We start from the raw sequence: 16,701 nt of genomic DNA, 5'->3' as shown, positions 1-16,701 counted from the left end.
CCTGCCCCTGCGCCACTGGGGGAGGAGGTAGAGATATCGGGAGCAGAACTGAGCCTGGGAAGAAGGGAGGGGTGGGGGGATGTTCTCAAGATGTGGCAATGCTTCTCACTGTCCTACTCTGTTATGTGTTGTTAGTGTCTGTAATAAATGTATGTTCTTTTTTTCTTCCCCTAACGAGTCTGCCTTTTGCTCGTGATCATAAAGGGGAATTTTTCCCCATCCCAGTCCTATCTCGAACCCCAAGCCTGGCTCTCTGTCCCTTCTCATTGCCGGAGGGGAAGGGAGAGAGAGATGCTGCGTTGTGGTTGGCTGCCAACCAGGCCTAAACCACGACATCCTGCAAGACCTCTGGTGAGGATGCAGTAGGAATGTGTTCACCAGAATTAGCAACCTTCTTTCTAAGGCATGTAGAAGTCTAGAGACAGCACAGTTTATGGCCACAGCTTTACCTGATGCTTAGTATGAATAAAGGAGATAAAGCCAAAATATCAGTAACCTAGAGTCACCCATGGGATTTTCTCATCTCCCATGGAAACGTAGACCGACACTGCCTAACTTTGGAAGAAGCACAGTTTACTTTTGATTTTGATGAAAGAAGATCTTAGATGATCAGACCAGCCTCAGATCAGTATCTAAAATAGCACAGTGACACGGTACCTGATTTTCAGAGGACCCAGATTTTTCCTCAGTGAACGCAAAAGTCTTTCTGCAGCTTGGATTGTCACGTTGTTATTTGAGGATCTAGAACCAAAGGTCATTGTAACAAACAGCTTAGAAACAAACCCACCTGAATGGGTCTGTTTAACTCACATGTACTCTGTCAGACCAATGCACTTTTCCAGGATCAAGCATAACTTTTCCAAGTGCTCTGGCTGGAAGTTGCACCCTGCGAGCCTGAAAGGATGCAAACGAGAACAGTCTTAGCTCTTTAGAAACAGTTCAGGCTTTCTGACCCAGAAATCTCAGGTATCACACAAAGAAAGAAGGATGGCACCAAAATGTAAATGTCTTGCAGGGCATCCAAAAAAGACTCTGGCAACACTTCAAAAGCATTTGTTGAGATGTTCTGATACAGCATACGCTTATGCCAATGGTGCAGCTTTTTGCAGCACCCTGCCCTGGGGCAGGGACTGTAGGCACACCTACAGGTTCCCAGGTGAGGAACAGTCAGTGGGAGAACAATGATAGAAAGGGACATGGGATTCTCTGTGATGTGAGAAAGCCCTTTTCAGAAGGTGAATCAAGGGAATTGTATCATCTATTAGTGTAAAATATCACCATGCTAGGGCCTACAAGAGGTTTTGTCTGCCTCGTCCCTAGAAAAAGGACTCCACATTTGTCAAAGAAATCACTAAAAAGAAATCTGCACTGTTACCTCAAAATCTTTCTTGGGTCATCTCTGCTTGTCAACTTGATGATTAAAGTTGCTTTGGAGCACAAACTACACAGAAAAGATATGTGAATGTAAGATTTGGAGGGAAAATTACTGTTTTTCCCAGCGGTGAGAACTGAACAATACATCAAACTGCACAAAGCAACACAGCACAGCAGTGACAGAGGTATCTGGCCCAGCTCACCTCTCCCTAAAATAAACCAGGCCAGGAAAATGCTTCACTAAGGTTTCGCTAACACTAAATTGGCATAAGGCAGCACTGGGGGTTAGAGAAGCAGTCCTGATCTGCCCTGCTTCTGTCTGCCTCCTCCTGCCCCTGCACTCTCTGCTAAACTCTGGAGAGAGCTATAACGGGGGACTGTACTGCTTTAAAATAGCCCAGCCACAAGATTCAGCACCCACATTTAACTGCAGGAATGAATGGAAGCAACTCTGGTTAAATTTGGTTCATGACAGACCAACTGGTCTATGTGAACATAAACACTGACGAGGGCAGATCTGCAGCATGGCCCAGCCTTGTGGCTTGAAATCTGTGAGAAAAAGCAGTTCATGCCAGTGCAACAAGCCCAGAACCCATGGGCTATTTTTGCCAGAGAGGAAAGGAGATAAAGACATAAATTCAAGTAAAGAACATTGGAAATTGCTTTCAGCAGACTCAGAGCTGAAATCTCAACATACTGAAGTGAATTAGAGAGCACATTTTCAGACAGCAAATGCTGACTCCTGCCCTGAAGAGGTTCATTTACAGATACATACAGGACAACAATCAGTACAGCTAAATACTTCTGTCTTTACACCCAAAAATGACTTGGCCCTGTGTAGTAACAGTTTTGCTAGCTTCCTCCTTGGCAGCTGTGTTTGGCCAGTAGAAACGGACACAAACAAAAGCTTTGCAAGCACTTGTACATAAAGGTCATTGAAAACATGGCCCTCATCATTATTACCTGAAGATTACAAACTTTTGATAATTAAGAGGAAAATACGCAAGGAAGAATTAGAAATTAGCAAGGAGAAACACACACCTGACTTGAACTTCAGTGGCATTCCCAGATGTGGCAAAGGCATTTATGAGATGCAGAACTCCATCCTGAGAAATACTATTATGGCTGACACTGCACAGAAGAGAAGGAAGGTGTTAAGAGTCAGGGTTGCCCACAGGCTCCTCAGCTGCAGAGGTGAAATTCAAGTTGGCACCGAAGGCAGGATCACTTTGTGGGATGCTGGGCCCCTTCAGCTGTGCTAAATGCACCAAATCCCTCCACGACACAGCACCGATGACTTGGATGACACAGTCAGCTTCCAGCTTGCCTCTGCTGGAGCAGCTGCTTCCCCACCAGAAAGGGAAGGGGGGAGGCTGGTTTAGGGTGCAGCTAAGATCACAGCACCTGTGGGCTTTGAGTCATTCAAAGAGGACAACGTACACAGAAAAGTGAAGAGCTGAAAACTCAGGGGACTGGGTCAATTTCTGTCACTACTCCACTCTGGGCCCCGTTATCTCCTGCTGATGCTAGTAGAAAGACTTTTACTTACTTCAGCAGGTTTTGGATTGGATCCTGAGTCATGCTGGCCTGGAGGTCTTGAGTTGTGCTCATGGCTCACTCAGACCTTACCTCCTAAGGCACGAGTGGGCAAGAAGCATGACAACTAGCTTCAGGAGGGATCGTGTGAACACCTTTCTGCTAGGGCACCTCAATTCGCAGTATGTTTTCTTACTTGAGGGAACAGGTAACAGGCACTTGATGCAAGCGGTCCAAGAGATACCTCAGGCCTTCATCTCCCAGCTGATTCCTGGAGAGACTGAAAGGCAGAAGAACAAGATGGACAACCAAAACTCAGCCTTTTAAGCAGCAATGCTCATCTGAAAAGCTTTGAAAGAAAAAGCCAAACTTTCTGGACTTAAATCCCAGCTCAGCCATTAAACAGCTGCTCTACAAAACTACCTCATTCATAAGCTCCAGAGCAAGCTCAAATGAAGAGCTCTGAACACAAGCTCAAAGCAGAGCTCAGATGAAGCAACAAGTGCCTCAAGACAGCCATAAAGATCCCCAGGAATTTGCCCCACCAGCTCAAGCCCTCTTAATATATGTAAAAGACCTGTATGATTACTAATCATTTTTCTTTCTAAATAGTCGGAACAAGCACACATACACATGCAGACAGGCTGAGAAATCCCAGGCAATGCTGAACCATGCCCTCCCTCCTGTTCAAGGTCATGGTAACAACCCAAACCCCACTTACTCTACTTCTGCTAGCCACCCGTGCTGCTCCAAGACTCTGCAGAGCTCATCAATCTGCCCCTGACCGATGGCACAGTCCGTCAGCCTGTGTATAAGACAGCAAGAGTTGAAGCACGGGCAGACAACCTGGCTCACCCTGAGCAGTGAGAGCTGCCCATCAGCAGTTGCATTCTTACACCAGCCTCCATGCAACGTTCACCGAGATGAATGCCCTTAGCTGTGCCAGTGTTTGATACTTCTCATAACAAACGCCATGTTATAAATAGGAAACAGATCTTTTCACATTTCTTGCTGTCTTCAGGAACCTTCCACCATGAAGCGTGGTGCCTAACTAGAGATATGTTACAGTCTTCTTTGCAGGGACACCCAGCAACCATCACTCCCAGAGCGGCTGCAGACACTCATCACATACACATCACACAGATGGTCATATGGAGATTATCACCCAGAATTTGAGGCATGCATTTGGAAAATGTGGTGGCTAGAGCTCAATTCAGTTGCTTGTGCAGCAGAATGTGGTGCCACTCGAGACAATCATGAGTAGACCAGTGCCCGTTCAAGAAAGGCACGGGTCTCTGCCATCCCAGTGCATCCAAATGGTACCGAGTTGCACTTTGGCAGCTGAATTGAGCTCTAAAGCTTCAGCTACTTACCCAAGCTCCTTGAGTACCAGCCCATGAGTTCTTCATACAAGAGGAGATTTGGCTACCTGCACTAGCGTTTCAAACCTAATCAAAACAAGTGAGTTATAATTAAGTGTTGTATGCCAGTACCTGCAGGATGTCTTCTGACTTCGCATGCTTGCTCCTAAATGCAAAAAAGCATTTTCACTTGACCTGAAGAAAAAACAAAAGACAGCCCTTCAGCAATGCTCTTCAAAAGATGACAAGCTCTGTAGTCACTTTAAAGCTGAGCTGCTCGGCTCCAAACAGTCTGAGTGTCTTACCGGACTTCAACCACTCTGATCCGCTCACAGAGGTTGATGGAGTTGATGAGTAAGACAATGCAACGTGGGGAAAATGTGTTATTCCTAATACTGAAAAGGAGGGGAAAGAAAGAACAGTGAAACAGCTCCCAAGAAGATACACACAGACCAATTTTCCTACTGTTTACTTTGAGATGCAAAAGGCTCGATCCACCCCATTTAACCCAAGATCAGTGAGCAAGGATCTAAAGTTTTGAGCACTGGCAGGCCACGTTCCTTTAACTAAAGAGTCTCCTTTAGTCTCTTTTGACTAAAAAGGGAGTACAGACCAAGGGTTTACACTGAACAACTCCTCTTCAGGGCTACTGGACTAGAGAAACCCCAGACTGGAAGCAACCTTCTGAGTGAGCAAATTTAGTCTCTCAAGACACTGCAGCCCCTCCATGCTGCAATGTCTTGTAAAGGATGGCCAAGCTCCCTCTGGGCTTTTTGTTGACCGGGTGGGAGTGCTCTAGCCCCTGACAGCACCTCTCTAGCCTAAATTCCCAGCCTAAATGGCTGATACACTGCCAGGAAACACTTTTGGTGTCAAGTGTGGCAAGATGCCAGATCCCTGCAGCGGCAGAGCTGTGAGATGCTGCTAACACAAATGGGTGATGTGCTGTCACTGTGTCAATCAACAAGTCCTACATCTGTTACAGATGCTGAAAGTCATGTGCCATGAGCCCTGCTAAACAATGATTATCTGGGATGCTGTGCCTAGGGCAGGTACTCCTCCTCCTGTCCTTTTTTTTCCCCTCTATGTATCATTAAAGAAAAAAGGTTCAGTGCTGCTTTGATTCTAGTGTGAAAGAGTTTCTGCATTTTCTTTGCCTAGCTTGTTAATCTACAATTACTGATCAATGATCCTAAAATATGCTGTGGTGTTAGCACCTTCCAAACCAATGTTTCATGGCAGCAATCAAAGCAGGAACCCCAAATAGTACCTCAGTAGTGTCAGATGACAGAAGTATGGCAGGAAGCTCAGTAGTCTCTCAATACTCTGGTCACTCAATGAATTTCCAGAAAGACTGTAAAACATGGAAGGAAACAAATTACAAGAGAAACTGGAAGAATCCATAAATGTTTATATAAAATCTACCTGAATATGCACACACCCTGCATGGGGGTGTTACAGGCAAATTCTAAAAAAGGACATGTCCAGAAATGCCGTGGAGATTGGGCAAGATTTAATCCTTTACTGGCTGATCTCTGTGTTTATCTACATCCTATAGTCAATTAGCGTTCCAGTTTTACTTTTCCATTACTGTAAATTCATAAAATTATGCTACTAATGTATTTTGTACACGCAATATGGCTATTAAGTTATTTTTATTTATTACTAATGTATTTCGTACATGCAATATGGGTATTAAGTTATTTTTATTTGTTATTACTTAGTTTTTGTTCTGACCAGTATTCTTCTAATTTTCTTGGCACTCAGATCCTGCCTGAAGTGACCAGCTTCTCCAGAGTTCAGTTCATGGCTTAGTGGGCCAGGCACTCTTTTTCTGGCTACGCTGCCCGCCAGGGTCTTGAGGAGCAGATGACAACACTTGTGTCTAGCCACATGATTGAGGAAGACTATAAGAACACATACATGTTCTGGGGTGTTTACATATAGACACGGTAGACTTAGGAAAGGCCAAACTCTGTTTGAAACAGAGAGGACAGAAGGAGGTGGGATTTACTGAAGCATCTTGGTGAAATTTTATGAAAATTTCTAAGAAGCTGTGGTGGGAAGAAAACCAATTTACACTAGCTGCTAACATGAATACTGACTCTGTATCTGCAGTTTGGGGAGAGACAGAGGCAGGGTTGCTGGGTGCACAACACTTACCCAATTTCTGTCAGCTGGGGACATTCGGCCAGTACCTGGCACAGCCTGGTCACGTCCTCTGGACCCACTCTGCAGTCCCTGAGACTGAAGCAGAGCAAGCACTCAGGAGCTAAACATTTCCCATGACCACAGGATGGCAACACTTCCTCCGTATCCCAGAGTCTCACATCAGAGGACAAGGCCCATAGCAACCCTTTCACTTCCACTATGTATATTTTGCTACTCACAGTCTAGGACTGAGAAGACAAAGCCTGTGATACCCAGATGATTTCATCAGCCCTGAGCCAATTCAAGAGAGCCAATCCACCAAAATACTATGTCACTTTGGGTGTTGCCTCCCTAGAGCCACATCATTGGTACTTTACTTAAAATGTCTCAGGAGACTGGACAGCATCTTTCCCTGCTCAGCATTGTCTCAGCTTTCCCAGAGCAAGGCTGGAAATGGTGTCTCCTATGTCCTTCTCCCAGAAGAAAAATCACAGAAACCTTTCTGGGTCACAAACTGGCAAGTCTCCATGGGACAAACGTAGTAGCCAGACAGATCTGTATCTCATTGTTTATGGGTAGAAACGTCCTCTGCAGGAAAGCAAGATAATCCCCTTGAGCACAGCCAATCAAAAGATGCATTATTTATTTTCCCATATACACCTGTAGCAGTGGGCATCCCAAGTCTAACCCAAAAGTGTGTATTCCACAGCCAGCCACCTTTGGTATATCACTGTGTCCCTCCAGTGACCACAAAGGACAAATACATGTTGGCCTGGGTTGATGCCAGCTGGCCCCAATCTCTCTAAGGCTTTGCCAAATTACAACAGCCAAGACCTTCTCCCTTGTAACCAAGTGTTGTTTTGGGGATTGGCCTCCCTGACCAGTTTCAGCAGGGAAAAGGATGGATACATTAAAGATGCACCTTTTCCAGAGGCATCTCACGTGGAATCAGTCATGATGGGATACAAGCAGAGGAAAGAATCTGCTCTCCAAGGCAGGCAGGGCACAAGCCAGCTCTCTGAGGAGACACAGCTGGAGGGATAGGTCTGTTCCACACATCACACTACAGATACAGACCCTCACAGCCATCTCTCCCTACACTCCCGAGTGACAGAAGGAAGCTGGGGCTGCCGTACCGGAAGCACCGTCCTTCTGCTTCGTGCTTGGGATGCGCCAGGAAACCACTGCTCCAGCTGCTGGTACTTCTGACCCTGGGGAAAGAACAGTTTACCCCATGAGTTGTGCTGATGTTATTGTCCCTGTTGTCTTGGTTTGGGCTGAAATAGAGTTAATATTCCTTTTTGGGAACTAGATGAGTGCTGTGTTTTGGATTCAGCTTTGGGTTTGGTATGAGAAGAATGCTGACAGCACACTGATGTTTTCAGCTGCTACCGAGACTTCAAGGACTCTCTGACTCCCCATGTCCTGCCCGTGCGCAAGGGCACAGGGAGCAGGGAGGGAGCACGGCCACAGCACCTGACCCTGACTGGCCAGTGAAATATTCCACATCATGGAACGTCGTGCTCACTATATAGAGGAGGGGTGGGTGGGAAGGAGCTCTCTCTCTCTCTCTCGCTTCCAGGATTGCGATTGTGGGATCTTGGTATCTTGGGGTCGCTGGGCAGGAACGGGCTGGATATTGGTCAGCAGGTGGTGAGCAATTACACCGTATATTGCCTGATTATATATATATTTTTTTTTCCCTATCATCATCATTGTTCTCGTTTTATTGCCATTATTAAACTGTTCCTATCTCAGCCTGAGAGTCTCCCTTCACCCCTCTAATTCCCTCCCCCATTCCCAGGTGGGGAGGGGGAAGGGAGGGTGACCAGCTGCGGCGATTGGTTGCTGACCAAGCTCAAACCATGACACCTGTGTAGCTGAGTCCCTGCACTGCAACTGGGGAGGAAGGTGAGGTGGCAGCAGTGGCCTCACACTCCAGTCTGCCTTTTCTCACCACCTGCCAGAATTAGGTTCACGGCATCCCCAGAAAGAAAAGGGCCTTATCATCCCTCTTCCAGCCTCCAGGGAGATCTGCATCCACTCGGTACTTTGGGCATTTGTTCTGCCCCAGCCCAGGAAGGAGATGGCTGCAGCCCCATCAGCAGTTGTCTGCTGCCGACTGCTCCTTACCCTCACGCCACTGTCAGTCAGTCAGCCATGAAGCAGCTCATCCTGACTCCACCACCCTGCTTGGAGTGTGAAGCCAAGTGGCTCTTTAGCTGGCACACCTCAGGAGCTCACACATCACCATCTGTTTAAGATTTCACAAGGATGAGTTTGAAAGGCTTAGACAGATGAGTGGGTATGATTTTACCTGATTCTTCTGCAAAAGGTTAGATGAACCACCTGCGGGTGTCCTAAGCTGTAATCAGAAAAGAACGTAGTTACGATGGAGTTTGAAGACAAGTGCTCCTGTATCACTCCTCAAAAATCACAGCTTGAGGTTTTAAATAGCAAAAAATATGCAAAGTACTCCTGGTCATACCTGAGGTTCATTGTTTTAATGTGTTCCAATGTAGATAATGACTGAGCTAAGAAAAACACAGAGTTCAGGGAGATCTGGTTGTCATTAAACCTACAGGAAGAAGAGATTAAATCAGCCACTGCAAGCAAAACTACTAGCAGTTTACACTGTGTCACCTGATAATAGCAATCCTTGTCCATCACTCTCAGAGACTGCTTCTTTGCCACCTTCTGCCTGTGCTTCCGACTACAGTTCTGCAAACACAACTCACTCCAGTATTTTTTAAATTCATCCCTCACTTTCAGAATTCAGAGAATCACAGAATAATTGAGGCTGGAATGGAACTCTGGAGATGATCTAGTCAAACTCTCCTGCTCAGAGGAGGGTTAGACTAGAGCAAACTGCTCAGGATATTGTCCAGCTGGGTTTTTAACAACTCCACTGATGGAGAATCCACAATCTTTCTGGACCATCCTCACCACACAAGTTTTTTCTTATGGTGAAATGGAATTCCTTGTATTCAAGACACCAATGCGAGGCAAAAACAACTCTTTGGCTGTAAGTGCAGTTGTGGCAGTACAAAACCCATGCTAATCAAGATCATGATCAGGTCTGTTAGGTCTTTCACAGTATCTAGAGTGACCGTGGGCAGTGTACTTGATGCTGGGGAGAAAAAAAAAAAACAAACCCTAACAAACAGATAAATAACAGCAGTGTGTTTCATTGCACTGATGTGAAGAGAAGCTGCAGACTGTCAGTAACTGGAACAGTCTTGGCTTAAGAACAGTTCAATTAATCAAACAGAAACAATAAATATCTCTTTCAATAAAGCAGAATGGTGCTATATACCTTCTTTCAATACAACAGAATGGTGCTATATGCCTTAAGCCACAGCCCTGTACAGTGCACTTGCAATGGGAGTGCCAGGTAAAATACCCTGACAAGCATAAGCCACCATTGCAGCTGAATTCAGACTCCAGTGCTGAAGATGGAGCTCCCCAGCATTTGTCTTCCAAAGGTGCCCACCTCAGGAGAGGAAGGATTGCTCTCCCTCCCAGTGAGGAACCAGGAGAGGAAAAATTCAGTGTCCTGCTAAAAATTTCAGTCTGTTTTAGAAACCACGTGCCACACCTGCACACAAGACCACCTGTCTCCGCCACAGAGGACTGAGGCTCTTGGGAACTTATCTCAACCAAGCTTCAAGTGGAGTCAATCTCTTCTGGACTAGTGTGGACAGATCAGCCAGCATAGTGGACCTACTCTCAACAGACACAGAATATAACTACACTTAATCCTGAAGAGCCCTTCCCAAATGTGGGCTGTACTTCCACAACCAATACTCCCACGAAAACCCAACCATGAGTAAGGAGAAACAGGAGCTACTCACTTGAGAGAACTTAACATTTTCAAATTCGGGAGGCACTGCAACAGCTGCAAAAGTCCCTTGTCTCCCAGACAATTATTTGATAGGCTAGGAGTTAAAGAAAGGCATTTAATTTTCATAGAAAAAAAAACTGGGCACAATTAGCTCTCAGTAACAAGAGCTCTGAAAGCAGAACCCAAGCACCCTAATCAAAATAACACATGCACTGCCCCTCTCCATTGACGACCAAAGCCTACAGGGAAACCAGAGACTGGACTTAACCAACACAAGACAGCCTAAAACCTAGCTCAGGGATTATTAATTTCTCGTGTCCACCAAGTGACCCCTCTGGACTGACAGTGCTTTTTAATGCAGTTATTAGGGACTAGAAATCCACAGCTCTGAGAAACGATCAACCTGGACAGGCCCAACGGAGGAGCCACAGGTTAGTCATGGAGAAGGAAACTAGAATCTGATATTAGAGCCTAAAGATTACAATGTGCTGTGGTCCGTGTGAGATCAAGAGACATGATTGCTTTATAAGGGCAAAGGCTAAACATCTCTTCTACAGGCTGCCCAGGCCTAAGGGAATAGCCAGCCCTCAGGTGGTGGTAAACAGACTACATGCTTGTGCTGGCCCTTGTTCTGCCCTCAAAACCTAGATGTGGGGAGGATGCTGGCTAGCCTTTCCATCAGGGCTGCGTCTGCTCACCTCTTGGTGCTAGCAAACAGGATGACTCCCCCTGCCCGCCCCCATCCCAGCACTAACAGAATAAAGTGCTTTGGTGCTAAAGGTCCTTGCACACCGTATGTGGGATGACCAGCAAAAATACAGGCTCCCACACTTGATTTGGGTGGGATTCCTTACCCTCTGCAGCTTTGCTCCCAAATGGCCCAAAGGCAAAAATGACAAGATAAGGTTTTACAGCTTTTGTAATACCTGAAGTCAGGCTAAGTGACCAAACAGCACCTTTCTAGATTTATGTCCTGCAAACTTCTCCCTAAGAGAGCACTGTCTCCTTGGCAAAGGATATTAGCCCATGTAAAGCTATGCCTTTCATAAGGCTATGTCTCTATCACATTCCACCACATTCTCCATACAACACTACAGAAAAAACAAGTGGCATTTTCTCAATATCCCAAAGAGCTGCAGATAAAGACCACAAGAGTTAAGAAGGACTCACTCCAACTCGGAGATGCTGCTACATTCCTTCAGGACTGCACACAGCTTCTCCAGGTCACCAGCTTGAAAACGACTGTCTGTCAGTCTAGGGGGAAAGAGAAATCAATAGTACAGGACTGTAGGGTTGCAAACAAGATTGTAAACTTCACTCTTTCAGAAAACCAGAGAATAAACAAGGAGATAATAATGAAATAAAAAAAAAAAAAACTTGAAATATCTTGCTTTTTTTTTTTTTTTGTCTGCAACAACTGATAATCTGTACTTTCAACACTTGTCTGCAAGCAGAGAATAAAGAGACAAGGTAAAGAAAACTTGTGGCGCAACAAAGAACCAGGTCCCCAAGGTCCTGGCTAGAAGGCTTTAAGCACAACTTCTTCCTCCCTCACTGCAGCCTACAGAACAGAGAGGCGCACTCTGTGCTGCAGTAAGAGCATGGTATGATATGCATCTGAACGTGGGTCTGGTTTAGGATGCCTTTCTCAAAATATCAGCAGAGAATCTCCCCGACCTCACAAGCTCTGTCACCACCAGCTCCCCCAAGTCCCACATGGGAGCCTATGCAGTAACCGCACAATCACCGCATCGATTCTGTGAAGATGCACAACCCACGGTCTATTTTGACTCCTGGGACCACAGACACTAACCACAGAGCTCCTGGTGCTGCAAGCTGGGACTGTGAACACAGTGACCAAAGGGGCTCTCCTGTGATTCACCATTCAAACTTGGAAATGGAGGTTACATCAGCTACAGTATCCAGCAATAGGACATGCATGAAATACAATGAAAATCTGCCATGGTACCTTATTTTTAGGGGGTTGGTAGCTGTCTGGTTTTCCTCTCTGAGCTGCTGGTCATCAGAAGAGAACGTGGGCTCTTCCCTAAGTGAGCACAAAACCAGACAAGGGTAAAACACTTACGGTTTAGCAATCTGGCAGGTCCCTGGGGCTATCCTGGCTCTAGTCCACACCCGTATCTTGCCAATAGCAAGCTCTTCTTTCTTTCAGTGATTAACCAAATACTTGAGCATGCAGGCAACTGGGAAGAAGGGGAAAAGGCAGTTTTCTCATCTAAGCTACAGTCTGATGGAGAATTCAGCTTTTGCCTAAACATGTTTTGTGAAAAGAGTCCATGTCTGTGCAAAAACTGACTAGTCGTAAATAAATGGAACACCTGAATCCTAAAATATCTGAGTCTGAAATGTCTCCTGGTGCCTGAAAGGAGTCACAGCTCACATGTCTCAGGCTGTCACTCTCTTTCAAGTATCGCCACAACAATTGGGTTTCATCTCATCATAGCACTGCTGTTCCTCCCTAGCTAAGAGGTGGGATGCAGTGTACTGTGAGAAATGCTATTTTACAGTGGGCTCAGACCATGGAGAACAAGGGCATCAATAAACGAACCTACAGCTCCAGGAGCAACAGGAAACCATTTCTCAGTCAAAACATTTGCTTTGAGCTGTTTTGACCATAATTTTCTGAGGGGAAAAATAAAACTCTAAACTTATTTTGATTTAGGAATACCATGATCCAGAATGCATAGTGTAGTAAACTAGATGATTTTAAACATGCAGAGATCTGTAGATCTTTTTGGAATTTGGTTTGGAGGTGTGGGGTTCACTTGTTATTTTTACTGTTCACTATTATCAGATAGCACAGCTGTCACTAAACAGCCCACTTTGCTTAGGATGCTGTGGGTTGAAATGTCCCCTAGAGACATAAAACATAATCAAACACTATAGAAGGCAGTGGACAACTTCCCAAGTAGCTAAGAAAACCAGGACTACAGTGCTACATTTAGATTGAGGGGCAGGGGACAAGAACTGCTGTGATACCTAAACAGGGTATCAGAACTAAATGAGATGCTGAGAAAACACCATTTGTGCACACATACTACCTAGGAGGAAGAGAATAAAACTCTCTGCCTTCTGTAAAACTCAGGACTGCAGTCTCATGACAAAGGCTGTGAAGAAGAGAAGGAATCAATGAATGTCACATTTTGGTTATTTACAGCACTTCTTGGTTTAAAAATGCTTGATTTTATTCTGCAAAACTATTTAGTGACACCAATCACTTAAAACACTCCCAAAGCAAGCAAAAAATAATCTCCATTAGTTTTAAATACTGGTTGGATCAAACTATGCAGTAGCAGATGACTCAGTTTCTCTGAACCATTACAGAAAGTGCAGACAAAATTGTCACACTTGAACTTCAGGGGGTTTCCAAGGGAAAGTAATAGGAGAGAACTGCCAGCTCCACTCCCGATGTCACCAGTTCTCATACTCCACAGAGACCCTCTCTCCAAAACTTCCCACAGCAGAGAGCACAAGAGTCTAAAACTGCCCCCATGCATGAAAGGACACACAGTTCTCTGCCTTCTCAAATCCCAGTTTGATGGCTCAGACAAAATTCAGCTTACAGCAATGTATTACCAAGTGTCAGTGTTAGCAATCATCTCTGGACATGTTCTTCACCCACCTCACTTCTGAGGTGACTCAACAAAAATCTCAGAATCTAACTCTCAGACCTGTACACTAGGATTAACCTCAGGAATGATTCAAGACCTACATACCTGACTTGTACCTCCATCATCTTCTGGCAGGTATTTGCTGACTTCAGCAGACTGCAAATGCCATTAACAGAGAGGCAGTTTTGACTGAGACTAAGAAAGATAAAAAAGGCGATAAGCTGGTCACTGAAATCACACAGGACTGTCCTAGCAGAAGCGGTCATCAGTGTGCTGCATGCTTGAACCTGTTTCACTTCAGAAGTGGCACGGTGGAAAACACATAGAACCACTACTCCTGAGGAAGGGGTTTTAAGGGAAGGGCACTTTCGCACTTCAGAGGCATTTTGCCCAGTTTCCGTCCACGACGTTCTGAGCAAGTGACCAACTTCTGCCTGAACAGTTTCATGGGCCAAGTCTCATACTTCCTTAGGAGTGCTCAGAGTTGATTCTGTACCACGGGTCTGGGTGAGGCCTTTGCCTCCTGCATCCCTGCTCAGCATCTCTGTATGGTTATTGCCAGGGTCAAGAAAAGAGGACAATTTTGTTTTGTACAAGGCAACACTTACTCCAGCTTCTCTGAAATCGATATCCAAGGGAGGCTTTCCAGCAGGCAACTGCAGCCTTCATCTCCAAGCTTGTTACCTGATAAACTGAGGCATTTTCCAGTTAATGGGGACTGGTTTGAACAGTATAAACAACAAAGCCCTCAAAATCTGCTTGCTTTCCCTTTCCTACAATTGCTTTTTGCCTGGACTGTTCTTCTGTCCCAGATCAATCTTCCCTGCTTATCTCTGCATGAAGCAACTTCAGACAAAGGGTCTTATCCCTAGGACAACATGATTCATACTTTAGCCCCAAAACCATCTACTTTAGAAAACCTAAGTGGGAGTACAAAACAAGAAACCAAATGAGTGCATGTTTACTATCCTCCTGGAAAAAAGGAAGGCAGAAAACACTTGATGACAAATATTTCCAGATCCCAGGTCAAATGAGTGAGCTAGAAAACTGGGGTTTGAGGTGTAGCTGAATTCAAGATAGTCTGGACTGAACTGTCTTGCAACAGATACTCCTGCGTTTTCCAGGGCAGACAGGCTAGAAGGAAAGCTTTACAGCCAAATCCAGGGGGCCTCACAGATAAGCAAATAAGCAAACGTAAGGATGATACTCGTTGCAATGTGCAGGTTATGAAGTGGATCCCCTGCCTTCTGCTCCCAACAGAGCTGGATGGCTTTAGAAGAGAAAAGGGACAACACAGAAGCAGTATGTCCCTTCACTGGCTCAGAGGATTTGCTGGAAGAGTTGTGCCTCCTGAATGGCTCAATACTGCTTCCAGCATGTAGCACTGCTTCGTTAGCAGGGTCTGCTCTGTAACTGGCACCTCTGGTTACAGTCAGGGAGCAGCTGTCACAGGAATCGAACGTTGCTCAGCATTCATCTCCTGCTGAACCTCACCAAAAACCCCTAGCTAGGATCCCACCAGACTTAACAGTGTTGGCACCCTTCCCTGGGGGTCAGCCCCTATCTCTCACTGCCCTCGACGCGTAACATCCCCTGCTCCCCCCATCTGCCTGCAGCCATTCAACAGGAAGGAAAGGAGGCACTCACTCCACTTCGGAGAGGTAGGGACAGCTCTGCAGAATGGTAACAATCTCCTTTGCATGTTGGGAAGACAGGCTGCGATCCTGCAAGCTGTGAACAGGAAGGGTTAACGAGCAGTGAGGGGCCAGTGGCGCCCATGCATTTCTGGTGTCTCTCTCCAGATGAGGGCACACAGAAGCAGTACCAAGAGAGGGAGGCTTTACTCTCTGCTCTGCCACACAATCCTGGCCATATTACTCCGTCTCTCTGTAGCGAGTGCTGCAAAAGGAGTTCAGAGGGACACACTTGCAGCGTGCTGTGCAAGTACAACGCCTTGTGTCAGAACTGCCTGGCACTGCCATCCACAAGAAGGGGACGGATGTAATTGTTCCTGTTGCGCAGAGCAGTGAGGGAAAGAGAAGGAGGTAAAGTAGGGCCATTTCCCAACTTTAGCACGTTTAGATAACATGCTGGAGTTCTATTTTAAAAAAGCCACTATGCTCCTCTGGAGCCCAGGCAAGAAAAAAAAACCTATATGGTTCGTGCCTTTGGTAGCTATAAGAACACATGGCAAGATGGGCATTATCAAGGGAACCCTGCCTCTCTAGGGCTGTAGAGCCCAATACACATGAAAGAAAGCCACTGGCTGGGCCAGATAGGGATTTTTATTGCTATTTTTATCTAATGAGTCAGTTTTATTTCAAACTTTTTTGTATGTGGAAATACCCTCTGTCCTCAAGGACAAACACAGCTGCTATTCTTGTCCTTCTGTAGTACCTGTCATCTGCAAATCACATTCCCCAGCAGGAACTTCAACGCCTTCTCTTACCATAACTTCACAAATCTAGTTGGAGGTACATGTTCCTTATTCTCTTTCCACTTCAAATCCAGTGATCTGCAAACAAGCAAAATATTTGGCCTTTAATTTGCCTTTACAAAATATGAGGACCTGGGTGCTGGTTAGTACTTTCTAGAAGAAACCACAAGGTCCGTGTTCTGTCCAACCATCCCATGCAAGGTTAAGTGATCTTCAAGAACCAGAAGAGCTCCATCAGCAGATGGGAGCACAGAGGGTAATCCACATGGGATTTCACTGGATATGTGAATCAACTTGATAACTGAGCCCCAATTCAAAGGCACTACCAAGAAGCAGGGCGTTTCGCCTTTGCATGGGATTGTGCCA

General features: G+C 45.7%; 1 protein-coding gene across 1 annotated transcript in view; it reads right to left on the bottom strand.

Annotated features, from left to right (window-relative positions):
* NLRC5 (NLR family CARD domain containing 5) overlaps positions 1 to 16,701 on the bottom strand; it is a 52,313-nt gene that overhangs the window by 15,646 nt on the left and 19,966 nt on the right. Inside the window, exons 12-32 of the mRNA XM_042797599.1 lie at positions 16,348 to 16,413; positions 15,546 to 15,629; positions 14,507 to 14,590; positions 14,004 to 14,093; positions 13,329 to 13,394; positions 12,236 to 12,313; positions 11,437 to 11,520; positions 10,277 to 10,360; positions 8,911 to 9,000; positions 8,740 to 8,787; positions 7,559 to 7,633; positions 6,435 to 6,518; positions 5,542 to 5,625; positions 4,577 to 4,666; positions 4,404 to 4,466; positions 3,632 to 3,715; positions 3,107 to 3,190; positions 2,416 to 2,505; positions 1,376 to 1,441; positions 811 to 894; positions 658 to 741 (exon numbers count right to left, since the gene is read on the bottom strand). Coding sequence (XP_042653533.1) covers positions 658 to 741; positions 811 to 894; positions 1,376 to 1,441; positions 2,416 to 2,505; positions 3,107 to 3,190; positions 3,632 to 3,715; positions 4,404 to 4,466; positions 4,577 to 4,666; positions 5,542 to 5,625; positions 6,435 to 6,518; positions 7,559 to 7,633; positions 8,740 to 8,787; positions 8,911 to 9,000; positions 10,277 to 10,360; positions 11,437 to 11,520; positions 12,236 to 12,313; positions 13,329 to 13,394; positions 14,004 to 14,093; positions 14,507 to 14,590; positions 15,546 to 15,629; positions 16,348 to 16,413 — 1,662 coding nt within the window. The remainder of the gene's footprint in view (positions 1 to 657; positions 742 to 810; positions 895 to 1,375; positions 1,442 to 2,415; positions 2,506 to 3,106; positions 3,191 to 3,631; positions 3,716 to 4,403; positions 4,467 to 4,576; positions 4,667 to 5,541; positions 5,626 to 6,434; positions 6,519 to 7,558; positions 7,634 to 8,739; positions 8,788 to 8,910; positions 9,001 to 10,276; positions 10,361 to 11,436; positions 11,521 to 12,235; positions 12,314 to 13,328; positions 13,395 to 14,003; positions 14,094 to 14,506; positions 14,591 to 15,545; positions 15,630 to 16,347; positions 16,414 to 16,701) is intronic.

The sequence above is a fragment of the Tyto alba genome, unplaced genomic scaffold (genome assembly GCF_018691265.1).
Source record: "Tyto alba isolate M040663 unplaced genomic scaffold, T.alba_DEE_v4.0 Super-Scaffold_26, whole genome shotgun sequence".
Lineage (NCBI taxonomy): Eukaryota > Metazoa > Chordata > Aves > Strigiformes > Tytonidae > Tyto > Tyto alba.
The sequence above is the reverse complement of the archived record's forward strand: the minus strand, read 5'-3'. Positions and strand labels throughout refer to the sequence as shown.